This window comes from Thunnus albacares, chromosome 4 (genome assembly GCF_914725855.1).
Source record: "Thunnus albacares chromosome 4, fThuAlb1.1, whole genome shotgun sequence".
Lineage (NCBI taxonomy): Eukaryota > Metazoa > Chordata > Actinopteri > Scombriformes > Scombridae > Thunnus > Thunnus albacares.
Genome location: NC_058109.1, coordinates 7,424,700 through 7,443,073, shown reverse-complemented (window position 1 = coordinate 7,443,073; position 18,374 = coordinate 7,424,700). Strand labels below are relative to the sequence as shown.

General features: G+C 39.0%; 2 protein-coding genes across 2 annotated transcripts; one reads left to right on the top strand and one right to left on the bottom strand.

Moving 5' to 3' along the window:
- Positions 1-243: 243 nt before the first annotated feature.
- On the bottom strand, positions 244-5,060 carry tma7 (translation machinery associated 7 homolog). Its single transcript, XM_044350264.1, has 4 exons — positions 4,926-5,060; positions 3,755-3,810; positions 2,738-2,825; positions 244-745 (listed from the first exon to the last, which is right to left on the bottom strand). Exons 1-4 carry the CDS (start codon positions 4,939-4,941, stop codon positions 711-713), a joined length of 195 nt encoding a protein of 64 aa, XP_044206199.1. The 5' UTR covers positions 4,942-5,060; the 3' UTR covers positions 244-710.
- An 883-nt stretch (positions 5,061-5,943) lies between these two features.
- On the top strand, positions 5,944-13,074 carry ccdc51 (coiled-coil domain containing 51). Its single transcript, XM_044349982.1, has 7 exons — positions 5,944-6,076; positions 7,230-7,322; positions 7,430-7,640; positions 7,868-8,005; positions 9,148-9,312; positions 9,927-10,133; positions 10,659-13,074. Exons 2-7 carry the CDS (start codon positions 7,318-7,320, stop codon positions 11,238-11,240), a joined length of 1,308 nt encoding a protein of 435 aa, XP_044205917.1. The 5' UTR covers positions 5,944-6,076; positions 7,230-7,317; the 3' UTR covers positions 11,241-13,074.
- The last annotated feature ends 5,300 nt before the right edge of the window (positions 13,075-18,374 follow it).

Sequence of the window (18,374 nt, the reverse complement as noted above, 5' to 3'; positions counted from 1 at the left end):
AAACTCTTAGTAAATGGTGTTAATTTATTTATTCCTCTCAATGACGTGTTATAACCGAGGCTGTGTGACAACCTCCAGCTTTCTGTCATGTCACTGTTTTTATAAAAAAAAAAAACACACTGTACCAAAGCCAACTGACAACTGGGGGTTTAAAAGGAACAGCTCATCACTGCTGTTACTGTAAAAACTTGAGATTACTAAGAGATTACTTTCATCCATACTAAGAATTAAATTAACACACAGTAATTACAAAATCTTTATTGTATCTCCCTCTTTACAATAAAACAAAACTCAGACCAGACAAACAAAAGAACTTGGGGGTTTTGATGCGTTTCTGATACATGACAAAACAGAACACACGCTATCCATCTCTACAGCTGCAGAGCTTCATTTCTGAATGAATTGGAAGATTTTGGTCAGTGTGTGTGACTGAGTGACAAACGTGTTCGACAGATATCACAGTGTGAAACCTCAAATTAGGGTCGTAGGGGGAGTTTTGATGTGTGTACTGGACCTGACTGGCAACAGACATTCCTGTTGTTGAAATTCATTTTCACTGTGGACGAGTTCAACACCTGGGACATGTTTTGTGTTTGATGGGTTCGTGTTTTCAAAGAGCAAAACAAACTGGAGTCTCTTAGAGAGCAAACAGACATCTCGGACGCGGGGGAACCGAGGCAGGGGAGCAAACAAAACGTCATCTTCAGATTTTACTTCTTCCCTGATTTCTTGATGCCACCGCTTGCTGCAGGAAAGAAAAGACAGGAAACATTTTTAAAAAAAAGAGTTTGTAAGAAATGCTGGATGAGTCTGTCTCTTCACATAGTTTTGATATACCTGTAATCATAACACATAGGTCTGTCAACCCACACGTGCACATTCTACTCAGAAATATTAATAATCTATTAAAGATTCGGACAAATGCATCAACTTCTGCTCAGCACAAATACACTTAAAACGGTTTCTTCAATGGGAGATCTCTGGTTTTAATTCATCTACAAACTTAAACTGAATCTTGGCTGCAAACGTCTTGTTGAAGTGTGTCCACGCTATGATTGTTTCATCCGACACAGGGTCAGTGGTTGTCGTGGTGGCCCAGTGAGTGTTTATGGTTAGAGCTCAAATGGAATCAAAGACCTTGTGATGAATTTTCTTCCTTTGAAGTTCACACTTTTACACTTGGCGGTCTCCATCTGGCTCATGTTTGCTCCCCCAAAACCAACTGGCAGCTTTTTACTCCCTGAATGTTTATCCAATTTTGTTTTAAATTATCACAATTTAAACAGTTTTTGGCTTTGATTTGATTGATAAAAGTATATAAAAAAAGGGGGTAGGACTAGAAAAGTTCTTCATCCTACGTCCTTTTCGAACATTAAATGGTTATTTGTGTTGTTTACTGAAAGTTTGCCGTTATTTTATTTGTTTTGTTTCGCTGCCTATATATAATTTATTATGTTATTTTAACATGTTTAAAATAAAATAACTGATCAATAATCCATCAGTTATCAGTTCTTTGTGGTGATTTTATCATCCACACTGATGACTCCAATAATGTTCATGCTACTGGTTTTTTTAAACATCGCTACTTCTTTTAACTTTAAACAGCATGTCTGCAAACACACATTGGACCTTTTCATTTACCCTCTGTGTAAAATATACTCTGTGGAATTACATGATCTGATACAAGAGACGTGATCACATCACTCCTGTTTTAGTCTCTTTACACTGACTCCCTGTATGTTTTAGAATAGATTTTAAGATCTTACTGACTACTTTTAAGGCTCTTCATGGCCTGTCTCTCTGCTATATATCTCTGACCACTCATCACTGTAAAAAAAAAAAAAAACACCACACAGCTACAGACAGTCGGTTCCAGATGCTTCAACTGAGAGCACATCCAGTTTAATAATCAGTTTCAGCTCAGACAGAGCAGAAACGTCTGCTCACTAATTGATCTGCTGCTGTTTGTGTTTCTTTACAAGACATCAGCCTGATATCTGCAGACTGCTGCTAGCTAGCATTAGCGCCCTGCACATAGAGATGAACTGTACAATGTAGAGTCTGGAAACTGTTCAGTCGACTCCCGGAGCTTCAACTAAACTAACAATAGTACGTTTTGTAATTACTTGATTTTTACGATTTAGACATTTTACACTTTGTGCAAAAAGAAAAATTAGAATTAATTATATTGGCTAGCCCTAAGTGGCGTGTTAAGTGGTTACGGCATAGCTTTGGAGCCTAAGCTGTAGCAGCAGTAGCTAACATGTGCTCAACTATGTAACTACTCATCAGGCTTACGCTGCCAACAGAGACACCACATGAAGTCCATAAGAACTGTGCTTCTGGTGGAGGTTCGCTGAGTGAAGTCAGGTTTAAGAAAGTCTCAGTAATCTGCTACTTTTCAGTAATAAACATTTAACAAGTCCTTCTCCTCGCTGTGATCACTGTTCTCCGTCAGTGAGTAAAGGTACAGAAACATGGCGATCACGTGTTTTACACTTTTTAATTTTCATTTTTATACATCATACAGATTTTTTTTATCCCCCCCATTTAAAAGGCCAATACTGCTTTGAAGACAGCTAAAAAAATCAAAAAAGGAAACATTTCATCTAAACACGTGTGATACATTCATCTAGTGTTGTGGTGGTGAAATCAACGGGTGAAGTCCAATGCAAAAGTATAAATTAAAAAAACCCTTTATGGGTCACAAACACCATGGCTGATTTTCTGGTCTTACCTAGAGGTCCTTTTCCTGAAGCTTTGGCCTTCATCGCCTCCATCGCCTTCTGCTCCTCCTTCTGCTTCTGCTTGAAGGCCATGTCATCCTGCAGACACACACACACAGTTTATAATGCTTCAACTAAACTCTGTCTGTGATATCACTTCTGTCGTATATTCTTCTTGTGTTTGGGTTGCAACTAATATTTATTTATGACTATTTTTGCAGCTAAATGATTTATGGCTTTAGTCAAATAAATAAGTAAGTAAATAAATAAAAATGCAAATTTATATCACAGGTTCCCAGAGCAAAAACGGCAACTGACTGATGAATTTTAATACATTTTTTCACATGTTTCTTAATAAAACTGAAAAATATTGGATTGGGGAATAATCAGTATTGGGAACATATTATTGGAGCTGAAAGAAATAATCTGCAACTATTTTGATAGTTGATTGTTCAATTCATGTTTCAAGCCATAAAAGCCTGACATTTCAAGTATTTATGGTTTTTCTTCTTTACATCCTTCTAAACTGAATCTTTTTTGGCTTTTGGACTGTTGCTGAAACATTTTCAGGCTAATTACTTAAGAAAATAATTGATTAATCGACGATGAAAATGAGGGAATGGTAGCTGCAGCCTTGAATATGAGTTATTGTTGTTAATCTAGAAAATACTGTATGGATGCATCCCTAAATTAGGGTGAGCAGATTTAACAGAAAGGTCAAAGTAATTTCTCTTAAAAGCATATTTTTATTTCATATTGTCCAATTCAATATGAAATATTGAGCTATACTGTTCATATACAGCATGGATCAGCAATTAGGTTCAACCATGGGCCAGTTCTTTCTGCACTGCTTATGGGGGGGGGGGGGGGTACATATAGGCACAGTGAAAACAAAGCTAAAATCCATAGAAAGGAGGAATGTCAGCTTTTTTTCCCCTTTAGATGGCCGTATATTTTTGCTGGAGGGCCAGATTTGCCTACCACAGATGTACAGTATCGATCATCTCTGAGCACAGAAGGACACTTACCTCATCCATGTCCTTGGCCTGTTTCTTGGGCGCCTTCAGTGGTTTCTTTTTGCCTCCTGAGGACAATAAATGAAAAGTTAGCTCGCTGTCTGCAAAAAAGACTTGTCAGACGGTAGACAAAAGGACAATGGTGATACGTGACTAGTGAATACATAAACCCAGTGCAGCAAGAAGCCCCCTATATGGATTTCAAATTTTAGAATAGACATTAGTTTGCCTGTTAATAACACAAGCATTAAATATTTAAAATTTTGTTTGGGATGCAAATTTCAAGTGATTTTCGACAATTTATGAAATACTATGGACATATTTTCCTTCATTAAAAGGTGCAGTGTGTAGAATTTCATGGCATCTAGCAAAACGAACTTGGCAGAATTTAGTATAATATCCATGAGTGTGTTTTAATTAGTGTATAATCACCTAAAAATAAGAATCATTGTTTTTTCGTTAGCCTAGAATGAGCCCTTTACATCTACAAAGGGAGCGGGTCTTCTTCCACGGAGCCCACCACCACGTTCCTACAGTAGCCCAGAACAGATAAATCAAACACTGGCTGTAGACAGTTTTTGGCAGCCACCGCAGGTTCTCCTACACACTTGGAAGGGGAGGAAGATGAGGGGGAGGGGGGGTGAGGAGGGGTATCCAGTTGGTTGTAATTCGCAACCTCACCGCTAGATGCCACTAAATCTTACACACTGATCCTTTAAAATAGCCGCAGTCTTGTACTGTAGATACCTTTAACGTTGTCCAATAAATATCTACACATTTTCTGACAGTTACACCGCATCTCCCTCGTCTTCTGCATTACCGGTTAATATATTTTTGAACAGTTAAATTATCGACGGCAATTAATCTATCAATCACTGACAATTCTAGTTGCTTGGAAGATAATTTAAAAAGCCGAATGTCCAAAACGATAGCCGTGAATCGTACGTGGTCAAAATAAATGCTCCATCTTGTGTTTATATTTGTAAACAAAGAAAAAGGCGTTAATTTTCTAAAAAAAATGAACGTATTTTGGCAAAAGAAGAAACCGTTACCAGGCTCGCGCGCTCTTCAGCAGTTAGTTAAATTAGCTAGCTGACACGTTATGCTGAGTTTTGTCGCGTTGTCAAAAAATAATCTCTTATGACGACAGACATTTCGAGTAGAAGAAACAACGACGTCTCACCTTCTCTGCCGGACATGTTTTAGATTTGTAAGGGAGGTGTAAAGAGAAGAATTAAACGTATTCCGCTGAGAATGTAGCCGGCTGTGTGAATGTAATCCGCACTGACAGGACCCCAGCGAACTGTGAACCGGAAACAGAATATCTGTTTTATATGCCTGATCAAAAATCCACCCGGTGTTACGTTTTAACGAGTGACTGTGTTAACTGGTGACTTTCAGCCGGGTGCGTCCGTGGTTGCGCGTTGTGGAGGCAGCTGTTGAAACCACGTACAAAATCACATAGGTGTCCTCAGTAAAGCCTTAAATGAAAACTGAGCTTTCATTTACAAACCTCCCTTTATTATTTTATGCTGCTCCATTTGCTCCTTTTCATTTCTTATGTGTATTATAGATCTGTTATTAATGTCATATCTGTGTCCACTGGTTTCAAGTTGTATGTTGTTTTGTAATATGTGATTTGTTTTATGAAGTTTGGAAGAAAAAAAGTCCTTAAATTCTCTTAAATTAAATAACCACCACCACCACCAAAAAAAGGATGAGTTGTCATTTTATTTGTGTGGTGACAGAAGGAACAATAGCTAAATTAACTGGATAACACATGTGCAATATATTCAGAGACACCTCTCGCACCTTACTTCAAAAAATATATATAATATATATAAAATATATATTTTTTTTTTCATCCTATACCAATATACAGTTTACTAATCGTGCCCCTCTGGATTATTTCCCTTATACATTCAATTCATTATTAGTTTTTATATTCAAAAAAGTATCTGAATTCCCTATATATTATTGTGGTGGAGTAGTTTGATGGATATCTCTGGTTGCAGATGACAGCAGAATTTTAATACCTTACAGAATAGCGTCAAAGACAGAAATGTTATACTCTGATAAGAAAAGTAAACATATGACCCTCCTTTTTAAACAATTACACAGATCAGTATTGATTCAAGTGAAATTATTAAGGCTTTTAAGAGGACACCTACGTCACTACGAGGACCCACAACGCTGAACGTCAGTCACAAGTTAACACGGTCACTCGTTAAACCGAAACTCCCTTTCATTTGACATCATGATGCTAACTATAAATTAGCTCAAAGAAACTTCATCCATGTGACATGTTTGCTTTGACAGTATTGAAGAAAACAGGTATATTTATTTTGTCACCTTGTTATATGAGTTAAAACGTCGTCACGGATCGTTTTTCAGCTACAGTTTAAAGCTCATATGTTGGCAATGAAACAGAGAAACAGGAACAGAGCAGTCAGCTAACCTTGGAGGAACTAATGTGATTTAAGTTATACTAATGACGTTCATGTCTGTAAACTTTATCTCTCTCCAGTCTGATTATTGATTTGATGTATCAACCACATTAGTGGTGTTGAGTTGTGGTTTGTTTATGATGAATTGAGGACAGTTCACTGTATTGAAAGTCATTCATCATGCTGTATGTACAGAGTCCATATTAGTCATGTTTTCTCTCATGTTTTACTTTTAGTAGCAGTAAGAATGTGGTTAGAAAGTTCTTCAATTTTGGTATTTAAATATCTGTTATTGATTTTAGATGTGAGTTATGTCACTTCATACAAATGTGAATTTAATAACAGAATAACATGAATGGTTTCCTTTAGAGCTGTTAGTTGATTAATCGATTAAATTAATTGCCAACTATTATGATAATCAGTTAATTGTTTGGAGTCATTCTTTAAGAAATCATATGTCCAAATTCTTTAATTCCAGCTTCTCAAATGTGAATAATTTCTTGATTCTTTAGTCTTCTGTGACAGTAAACTGAATATCTTTGGTTGTGGACTGCTGGTCGGGACAAAATTGGACATTTGCAGGTGTCACCTTGTACTGTGGGGAACAGTGATATAGATTGTTCACAATTTTCTGACATTTTATAGGCCAAACAATAAATCAATAATCGAGAAGATAATCAATCAACAGATTAATGGATAGTGAAAATCCTTAGTTGCAGCCCTAGTTTCCTTTGCTATGGTTTAATTATTGACTATGGCTGTTGACCAAACTCATGTGAACATATATTTAAAAAAAACTTACTACATTAATAAATAATGTTACTGGCCCACGCAATGATGAATTTTGTCTTGAAGATGTTTTTTGAAAAATCTGATCCAGAGTTATTATTCTATTGAAACTGGATCCAGTTCAGTTGTCCGATCCCTCTGACACAACAACACACCTCCAGCTGATCTCAATGAGATGTCCTGAACCTGGCAACATGTACAGTTTATAGTTAATCAGTCATCTAATATTTTATATACGGTTGTTCTCACAGGTGCCTGTTCCAGTGTCAGCTCCGTAGCTGCAGTGAAAGTGAAGCTCTGACAGTTTTCAAGCTGGATTTCTGACCGCTGCCTTTCTCAATGAGGTACTTATTTAAAATGTCGACCACAGGGGAGAACTGAGCTCTAAGACTGGTTTTACGTCAAAATACAGCACTGATGCTGAGTATTAACAGTATCTTTACTGTGTCAGGTACAGAGGAGCTCAGATCTGTCTCTGGGCTCATGGCTCATGCTGTTTATCCCGCCTCTTCCCGCCTGGATCTCCGCCTGGCAGAATCGTTCTGGTCCGAACCTACAGTGCTCACCATCAGCCTGGCTCCCCCCCACCTACTAACCCAGCCCCTCCTGAGGGGAAGGGAGGAGCGGAGGTGGTGAAGGAGCGCGCCCTGGCTGCCTTACAGGTACAGGAAATCCCTGTGTTGACTCTTTATAACAGCTTTCCAGACCAGAGACGTCACTGCTAACATGTTCATTACCACATATTAATCTGTATTAACAATTTTGTAATGAAAACACATCTATCATCTGATACAAAGACATTAAAGCATTAAACACAAAAGAACACAAGACCAAATAATTTCATCACTAAAATAATTTGTCCTTTTTCTCCCTCCTCTTCCTCCTCCAGCATGCAGGTGATGTGGGGCGGCAGTGGGGTCAGTGGTCGGCTCAGATGACCACCGCCACAGTCAACAACTGGTGGGTGAGGTACGAGGAATTCGTCGGTCTCAACGAGGTCCGCGAGGCCCAAACCAAGGTCACTGAGGTCAGTAGACAGTAAGAAGCACCTCAACTTGCAACCGCCAAGACCGTCATGTATATATAAATGGGGTAGACAAAATAAGAGAAACATCTCTCAGTACACAATACAGTTAAATAGCACTGCAAACTAGAGCCTCCTTATGATGAATCAACACCTCAATAAAACTGAGCATCATAAGCTTCATGAAGGAAGGATTTGTTGCAGGACTGTTGTACTGAGCCTAATTCAGACAGGATTCATTTCTTCAAGGAAAGTCAGGTGATTATAATAAATAAAGTGCTGGCCAGTGAGTTAAATCCCAACCAGACCACGTGTTTAATTTTTCACCCCAGACCTCAGATGTAATTACAGCCCCAAAGTGCCCACTGGTTCCTCTGTAATTTAAGGCCCATCCAGAGAGGCACTCTACGTATTAAAAGTGTATATGGATTTTCATCAGTTCTTTGTAATAAATGAAGATATAGAAAACGTATTTTCCTTGATGGATTCCAGCTCATAACAACCAGTTTTTAGTCAACTTGTACAATTAAGGAAAACATTACAAGAGTAATACCTTACAAGTGCATCAGACGGGCTGTTGTAATGTGTTATTCTGTCTTCACTTGTCTGTCTTTGTGCAGCTTAACTGATTTCAACTGTAAAACCAAAACAGGCATCCAGAAAGAGTCATTAGAGTAGTTTTCAGCTTGTAGGTAAATAATTAAATTACCAGTAAATAGAAGCCAGTTGGCGATGATAATAAATATTGTTTTCCTGTAGAATATCCTTGTACTGAAAACCAGCTCCTGTAGTTTTACAAAAGTTAAATGTCATCTGGAACAATTACTTTAATTACTGAGGAGCACAGCAAATATTTAATTACTGACCTGCCTCTTTAATAGTTATCTTGTCCGTACGGGTGATTTTTTTTTTTCACTTTTATCATGAAATTTGTCTTTTCAGCATGTTAGTGGAGGAGTTCAGCTGAGTGGAGGCAGCTTGTGTTAGCACTGTGCAGCTGGAGGAAACTTTGGAAATCCAGCATCCAGGATGCTGTGTGTTCATTTTAAGAGTCAGTGAAATTAGACCTGCATTATAGATGAACTCCAAAAAGTCACAGAGGATGATACGTACCGAGAAAAATCTGATGTGTGTGTTTCGTCCAGGCTGAGGCAGCGTTCATGGTGGCCAGAGGGATGGTACGAGAGGCTCATTCCAGCTTGGAGGCTCTGCAGGGCAGGCTGAAGGAGGTCAGAGACCGGCTGGACAGAGTCTCCAGGGAGGAGGCTCACTACCTGGAGCTGGCAACGATGGAGCACAAACTGCTGCAGGTTAGTTGTGGCATAAACAGGTGTTTAGACATATGAATATACAAGCAAAACAAATACTAAAAAGAAACCCTTTAAATCTTTTATTTTAACATGAACATGTTTAGAAACTTCATTTGTATCAAGATCAAGACTTTCATCAAATAGACATTTATGTGAAATAAAGAAGAAGATGAATAATTCCTTTTAGTGGATTATAGAAGCTTTAAACTCATCATATGTATGTTTTATATGTAGGAAAATGAAACAATCCAGGTAAAAATTGGTGTTGCAGATGTTGCTGTCAGTCATGATGTTATTGTCGATACAACCACCAGATGGCACCAAAGTAAAACATTTAAAAATCCCTGCACACCGTAGCTTACTTGATGATAATAATGACAAATATCCACCACATTACCACAGCTTAATGGGTTTAATTTGTTGTCACAGATGTTGCCTGAGCAGTCAGTGAGACAAGTGGCACATTACTCACCACCAAGTAATGACACAATTATAATTACCTTGTTGATAATGATGTTGTAGGGAATTAAGTTATCAGTCCAGTTAGAGAGATCAGCTAAGAAAATTATCTGATTGAATTTGACCCTAACCCTCACGCTCTCTCCTGAACGCAGGAAGAGCGTCGTCTCCGGACAGCCTACGAGAACGCCGAGGCTGCAGAGAGGGAGAAGTTCGCCTTGTTTTCAGCAGGCGTCAGGGAGAGTCACGAGAAGGAGAGGACGAGGGCCGAACGCACCAAGAACTGGTCCATCATCGGCTCGGTGCTCGGAGCCCTGATCGGGGTCATGGGATCAACTTACGTCAACCGCGTCCGCCTGCAGGTGAGGAAGAGTGATGATGGCTTTGACTTGAATATTCAGAGTCCGAGGTGACGAGAGATAGATATTCAACTTACAATGATGTGAGAAATGGATCTCGAGCAGGAAATCTTCACATTTGGGAAGCAAGAACCAAAGAATGGTTGGCATTTTTAGGTTGATGAATGGATTAAATGATTAATTGGTCAAAATTGCTGCAAAGTTCACCAAATAATTGATTAATTAACATTTTTTGTAACATTGTGAACTAATAAAATGTTTGATGCTGCCAGGTTGGATTTACAGTTTATGATTTATTGTCATTTTGACAGGAAAATGATTATAAACATAATTTCAATGCATCTTTTTAAATAATTGAAAACATTTAAAAATTGCTCATTCACTACAAATCACCTTGATTTTTTGAAGTGAATGAACTTCCGAAGTTATTTTGCTCCTTGTGCTGTATATTCTATCAGCACTTCACTGGGAAACCAGTGTGCATTGATGATTGTGATCTGATAACATCTTCACTCCTCTTGTCTGTAGGAGCTTAAGAGTCTGTTGCTGGAGGCCCAGAAAGGTCCAGAGAGCCTGCAGGAAGCCCTCAGGGTTCAGGCTGGAAACCATCGCTCCCAGCAGGACGAGCTCAGAATGCTCATCGACAGCCTCAGGTTCACTCTGAAGGACGCCTTCACAAAGAAGGACGACTCCCTTCAGGAAAAGGAAAGTCCGACTTCAGACTCACCTGTCGTGCCTATTTCAGCCTTAAAAGACCTCCACATTGGCAGCGAAAGGACAGAGTCCCTCCTGGAGTCCCTCCCACCACAACTGGGCCAACTGGAGCAAGGACTCGGTCGGGTAGAGAGTGAAGTGTCGGTGGTGAGGAGGCTGCTGGAGACCAGTCCACAGAGGGAAATACAGGCTAGTCAGCTGCAGCCGGAGAGGCCTGAAAGACCAGCGAGAGGGGACCAGTGGGAGTCTGAGGTGGTGGTTAAGAGTCTAGAGGAAACCCAGAGGACACTGGGAGAAGGAATCAGGAAAAACACCTTTTATAACGCTGTATTCGCGTACACTGCCACCGCCATCACCATCTCTGCTGTCTACATGCTGCTTAGGGGAACTGGTTAGAGAAGATACCTCAAGTTAGAATATGTACACATGCACTTAAACACTACTGGTAATAATCTTAATTAATTATTTCAGGATATAATATTTTCATGGTGGAAGTTTTCTAATAAACCGGTTTACAGGTGTTGATTTGGGCTCGTCATCTACCGCTGATGTTTGCTGAACTACTCAAGCCAAAAGCGACTGGTTGGCTCTAACAGTGTAATCAAGATAATTTAACAGGAGTTTGGCCCTATTTCTAGCTATGTTGCATTCCACTGCTAGTGCTCAGCAGTATGAGCGTCTATCACATCTTTAAACAGTCAGATATGATCATCAGATTGATCAGATTTCTCCAAAATGTACTGAATGAAACGCTTGAGTTCAGCATTGACGTCAGGTTGATGTCACATGTCATTATGTAATTATATGGGTGCGTCCATCAAATACTTTGTTGGTTTACTTTATAAAATGTCAAAAAATAGTGAAAACGCCCATCACAATTACCCAGAGCCCAAGATCACATCTTCATATCGTTTGTTTTTGTCCATTCAACATTTCCAACATCCAGCATAAACTTACAGATCCCTGGAACAGAAATAAGCTGTAGGTGCTCCCATGTTTGTGGTAATTTGGTAAAAAAATAAACTGATTAGTTTAGGAATATACAGCATGTATATTTTGACACAGGGCTCTCTAGATAATAGATAGATAGAAGATAGATAATAATGAAGGAGCCAGCTTAAGGCCAAAATCATTGAGACTTAATGGTTAATATTCCTCCAAATAAATACCAATTTATCAAATTGGCACACTACATATATATATATATATGAGGGTCGACTTTGCCCAGTTGGTAATTCAGCTCTGCGTACCAAGAGTTTAATTCATAGTATAAAATGGAGAAAAGGAGAAAATCCTCACCTTTAAGAAACTGTGACCAGAGAATGTTTGACATTTTTTCTTGTTAAGACTGAAATGATGATCAAATATTTTCCTGATTAATTATCTGTTAATTGTTTTATCTACTGAAACATTTCAGGACTTGATAACTGCATCTCAGAAACCTCCTGATTGAGAATTTCTGAGCGTCTGATTTGCAGAAGAGCTGCTGCATCACTGATCAAACCCTACAGGGGTGAACGCCAGTTTGACTTGCGCTCTCAAGCACTTGGCTGGAACCACATTGGTAACTGATGTTTATCTGAAGCCAAGTTAGTCCAGCGCCAAGTGAGTTTTTAACTCTGGTAATCTGAGTCAGCATTTTAATCATCAGCCTGTAATTTTTTGACTTGCTGAACATCAGAGGGACCACATATTCTGTTCATGATTCAACCTCTGGGAGTCATTTCCAGTCTGCTCCAAGCTATAACTCTCCGACAATAGTGAAGGATTGACGACAAAACTTTGTTCCTCTCATTTAACAGGGCATGAAATTGTGCATAAGATCAGTAAAAATATAAACATATAAAAGGGCAATAATGAGAATAAGTTAGCTATGTTTTACTTACCTCACTGCAGAGGAAAAAACGATTAATTTAGGAAAATATCGTCATACAAATTGACAAATTAGGGTTTTTATTTATCATCCTCCAAAATCTGAGGTGGACATTAACCTGCTGTGAATCACTGGAATCCTTGTTGTCCTGTCAATAAAAAGTGAAATTCCCAAATGCTAACTAAATTAAAAATTGTGCAAAAATCCTAATGAAATTTAACAGATCCCGTCAACAGTGGAATTAATTTTTAATCTCTTTCAGTACTTGAGCGTGTTATGTGATTTCATGTTGATGTTGGGTCGTTCGTCATGTTGTTGACACTGTCACTGTATTAAATGTTCTCAAGGGAAAACTTCTGCTGAGCCTGACTGACTGATGAATGACTGATAAAGAAACACATTTTTTACACATGATCGTTATACACTTACCAAGCACTTTATTAGGAACACCTGTGATATCTAATGCAATCCAATACAACAGCTCTGCCATAAAGTTTATACATTTTCATTATTGAGTGTTAGTGTTCCTAACAGTTTTTCCACCACATTAGCATACACGAGGGCGGCACTCCAGTAGACCACCACCACCCACTACGCCCTCAATAATACACATAAAGTAGAATTATCACCTTTCTGATAATGTCGACAAAAACTGAAAAGTTATAAGCTAAAGTCAAATTTATAGGCAGAGCTGGTGTATTGGATTGCATCAGATTGCACAGGTGTTCCTGATAAAGTGTTTGGTGAGTGTATGTATTGCTGGACCAGTGGGAGTCTGAGGTGGTGGTTAAGAGTGAGTGTATGTATTCCTGGACCAGTGGGAGTCTGAGGTGGTGGTTAAGAGTCTAGAGAAAACCCAGAGGACGCTGGGAGAAGGAATCAGGAAATCGGGAGCTGGTGTATTGGATTGCATCAGATTGCACAGGTGTTCCTGATAAAGTGTTTGGTGGGTGTATGTATTGCTGGACCAGTGGGAGTCTGAGGTGGTGGTTAAGAGTGAGTGTATGTATTCCTGGACCAGTAGGAGTCTGAGGTGGTGGTTAAGAGTGGGTGTATGTATTCCTGGACCAGTGGGAGTCTGAGGTGGTGGTTAAGAGTCTAGAGAAAACTCAGAGGACGCTGGGAGAAGGAATCAGGACATCGGGAGCTGGTGTATTGGATTACATCAGATTGCACAGGTGTTCCTGATAAAGTGTTTGGTGAGTGTATGTATTGCTGGACCAGTGGGAGTCTGAGGTGGTGGTTAAGAGTGAGTGTATGTATTCCTGGACCAGTGGGAGTCTGAGGTGGTGGTTAAGAGTCTAGAGAAAACCCAGAGGACGCTGGGAGAAGGAATCAGGAAATCGGGAGCTGGTGTATTGGATTGCATCAGATTGCACAGGTGTTCCTGATAAAGTGTTTGGTGAGTGTATGTATTACTGTGCTGGATGGTAACATTTGAGTTGAAATCTGATTCTTAAACACAACTCTACATGATGAGGATGTGCTATGAGTACAGTACAATGCAGAATTGCTCCTTGACAGATTGTGTAAGTTCCACCAGCAACCAGTTGAGAGCAGCAGCTGAACAAGCAATATAAAGTGAAATCTGCTGCTTCGGTCTACATCATTTTCTCTCACTGCATCAGTCTGCTGCACTGTCTTCGATCTTTATTTTTCTGCAAGACAGCCCTGTGTATCTCTGTCCTCTTCTTTATGTACTGTACATTTTTTCCAGGTCTGTTTTTCCTGGATTGAGCCCCTTAGTTCTAATGAAGGGAAATCTTGATGCTATAGGCCTAGCATACAGTGATATTTTGGACAACAGTGTGTTTCCAGCTGTTTTTTTGAAGTCTCTCTCCTGTTTCAACATCACAATGATCTCACACATAAAGCCAGGTCCATTAAGGTCCGTTATTTTCCATTTTGGTGTGGAAGAACTTAACTAGCCTTTGCAGAGCTCTGACCTCAATCCCATCTAACACCTTTGGGTGGAACCAGGAGTGCAAGCCAGGCCTTATCGCCCAACATCAGTGTTGGACTTCACTAAAGCTCTTGTGGCTAAATGGGCGCAAATCCCTGCAGGCCGGTTCCAAAACCTGGTGGAAAGCCTGAGACTACAAGAGTGGAGGCTGTTATAGCAGCAGATTAATGCCCATGTTATGAAATTTGTGTAAGATATACTTTATTGTCACCAAGGGGAAGTTTATCTTGGGCTCAAGTGTTAAATACAGCTGCATATAGAAAAAAAAACCAGGGTACTGTACATACAATATATTCATACCTTTACTTATGCTCAGAAAGAGCACATTGAGGTACAGGCGCTAGTACGAGTTTACATCATAAAAACAGACATTAAAAATGAACAAGAAAGAGAAAAAAACATCAAATACATCAAATTATTAACGGAAACATCAATGTATTATTCAAGAGCAGCACAGCTAAAGCATATACAACTAATATTAATTATGCCCTTAATGAGTTCTCTGGAAGTACTCAGGGACACCAGATTATTGAACTTTAGGATCTGGTATAAATTATTGCATGAGAGTGGAGCAGCACATCTGAAAGCTGACTTCCCAAGCTCAGTATTCACTCACAGAACCTGTAAACGAATGCATTAAGTGTTTGATAAGTTTGACATGCCCAGGTGAGCTTTGTCAATAAACAGGAACCTTCTTACATAGAGACACCAGATAGACACAATACACTACTTTAACCCCAGTACACAGAGTATACACTGTTCCTAAAATGATAAAACACAATGATTTGTGGTCAGTACAGTAGCAGAGCATATTTAGAAGAGTTAAAAACAATAAAAAAGGTGAAAACCAGATGTGCGAAACAGGCAATGTTCATAAATTTGATATCCAATTAACAGTTCAAGAGTGTTGCACTTACGATTTATATAATTTGGCAGACGCTTTTATCCAAAACGACTTACAAGTGAGACAAGACGATCAAGTGTTTGAGGACAGCGACTCAGAAAGAGCCGGGGTACAAATTCTCAAGTAGCTGACCAGGTACAAGTGCAATGAGAAAAGCACTAGACAGAAGTTTTTTTATTTCTATTTTTATAATAATTCTTAAGAAACAACTGGAAGTGGACAAGTGCATAAGAAATACCGTAAACAACAAGTAAGTAGTGCAACAAAGTGCTAAAAGGTTGAAGAGGCTCAAGTTTTGAGGTTTTCAGGCGCTGCTCACCATCAGTCAGTATTGCACATGAAACCATATTGAACTGGGTATACCTTCTAGTCTGTTAAAATAAACAACTGTGTAACTGATATACTGGGAATCATACAGGTTCTTTGTTCAGCAGTCTGATGGAGGTAGGGACGAAGGAGAGCTTGAGACATTTTGTTTTGCATTTACTGGCTCCGTACTCATATATAAAATATAAAATCATCAATATGAAATATGTAATAGATCCTTCAGTATTCAGTCTGCTCAGATGTCCATATACTTTTGGCCATGTAGTGCATGTATCTTATCTCTCTCTAGTGTCTCTCTGTCCTGGTAAATCCGCTGCAGCAGGTGTTGAGTCTTTACTTAGCACAATGACGGACTGATCTCATGATCTCCACATTCTCAACTACAGTACGTCTGATTGTGATTGTTGGTGATCTGGAAAACAAACATTTTATTAAGCTCTTTTATACTGTAGCTCACAGTGAATAAACAGTCTGGGCAGGAAAGGATTAAGTGGCACAAAAACTTTAGCTCGCCGACGAGGCTGGAACACACCAACACGACACATAATGTAACATCCATATAATGACACTGAGCCATTGTGAATGTCACTGCTGGTGCACAGATATATATGTAACTGGGTTAAATATCTATTCTTTGCCTTTTATAAGATTTATTTGTGAGGGACCATGTACAAAATTCAAGATAAATGTCATTCATACCAGAGCGAGAGCTACAGTACCTTTAGATTTGCAGTCTCTTGGTAATGACATACAACACTGAACAAACAGGATAGGACAAATAGTATTCATACTACATACAGACGCATAATTATCCTAGGCAGGTAACAGGCAATGCAATATGTTATATGGACTTTGTTTTGATCACAGTCTGATCATCATCATCATCAAAAGGCCTGCTGATACCGATATCGCCAAAAAAGTCCACACCACCCACTCCTACTATGTATAGCATCTACTGTTGTAATATGTGTGTAATAACTGTTGTAATATGTGTAACATTATCACAATGTGGCAAGCATTATGCACATGTCCACCCTGTCATGGAAGGCTTGGTGACAGGGTGGACAATGATAGAGTACGTGCAGCTTGTTGCCAGTCAGTCTGTGATTTAAACTTTTGAGCTGCTTGACAAACCGTGTCTGAAACCAACTTTCCAACGTCAGAAGTGTATTGGGATTTGCGTCTGATCATTCTCCAAAACAGAGCTGATAATCACGCCAATTTACAAAGTAATAGACCCTTTACACGTTAGACATTTTGACTTGTCAAAACAGGAAAAACATAGGTGGAATTAATAACATTAATGATGGCTGCATTGTATTTAAGTGAGCCGCTCCCTGACATGGCTTACTGGCACATGTAATGGAATGAACCGTCATTACAGTGGTGCTTATCCTGCTTTGACAAGTTGAAATGTCTGCCATGAAAAGGCTTTATTGGCCAGATGTGTTGTGGTGTGAAAGTAATTTGTGTGACGTGGTGTGGTTTGGACTTTTCTCTCAATCTCTTTTTTTCATTTTTCCTGCAATTGTTTCTGTAACTTTGCATGTCTACAATCACGTGTATCACCAGTAATGCATTAGGAGGAGAGACTCTGAAACATTCAAAACAAAACCTTTAGACACATTGTACAATCTAGGTCATTTCAAGCATACTGAACCCTTTAAATACAGCTGAAATCACATCTAGTCATCCCTTTTTGCAATCAAAAATAATATGATTTTTAAATGTATTGTGATCAGGTTTTTATCATTAAAAGGAAGAAAAAAGGTATTTTTTGCAGAAATATCATAAATACCCCCTTTTATCTAACCTATGGTGGCCCCTAAGGACAAAGCACACACAAGAGTGAAAGCACAAACATTAAGGGAAACACGCTCCAAATCCAGAAATGCAACAAATACCAAAACACATGCAAAGGAAAGGGAAAGCATGCAAAACAAAAAATGCTGCGAAGCTCATTGCTACACTGGAAATTCTGCTGCAAGGGGTAATAATGGGCTGAGAATATAATTATATATAATTTATAGTTATTTATAAGTTAAGCAGCTAATTAGATATCCAGTCTGCTAAATGATGTTAGCAGTGCACCTTTCCCTGGTGACTGTTTGTTGCTTTTTAAACAAGCTATGGTGCAAGATGTGTGTTCATGTTTGTAGCAGGAAAGCTAATGTATGTTGTTGTTCACACTCTGAGGCTCTTGTGTTGTGTAGCAGGATGCTATCAGGCTCAGCGTGACCGTCTGCCTTTGATAGCATGATGACGTTCCAGCTTTATGGAAAGAAGAAATCCATCTAAGTCGGTGGAGAACTGACAGTATTCTGACTATTAATGCAAAATCAAGAGCGCCATCATGAAACAAAACACCAAACTTCTGGTTTCAGATTTTTTCTCAAATGAGAACACAGGACATGTGATTTATAGCGCAGATATACTGTAGCAGACAAAAAAGTATTTAATTTC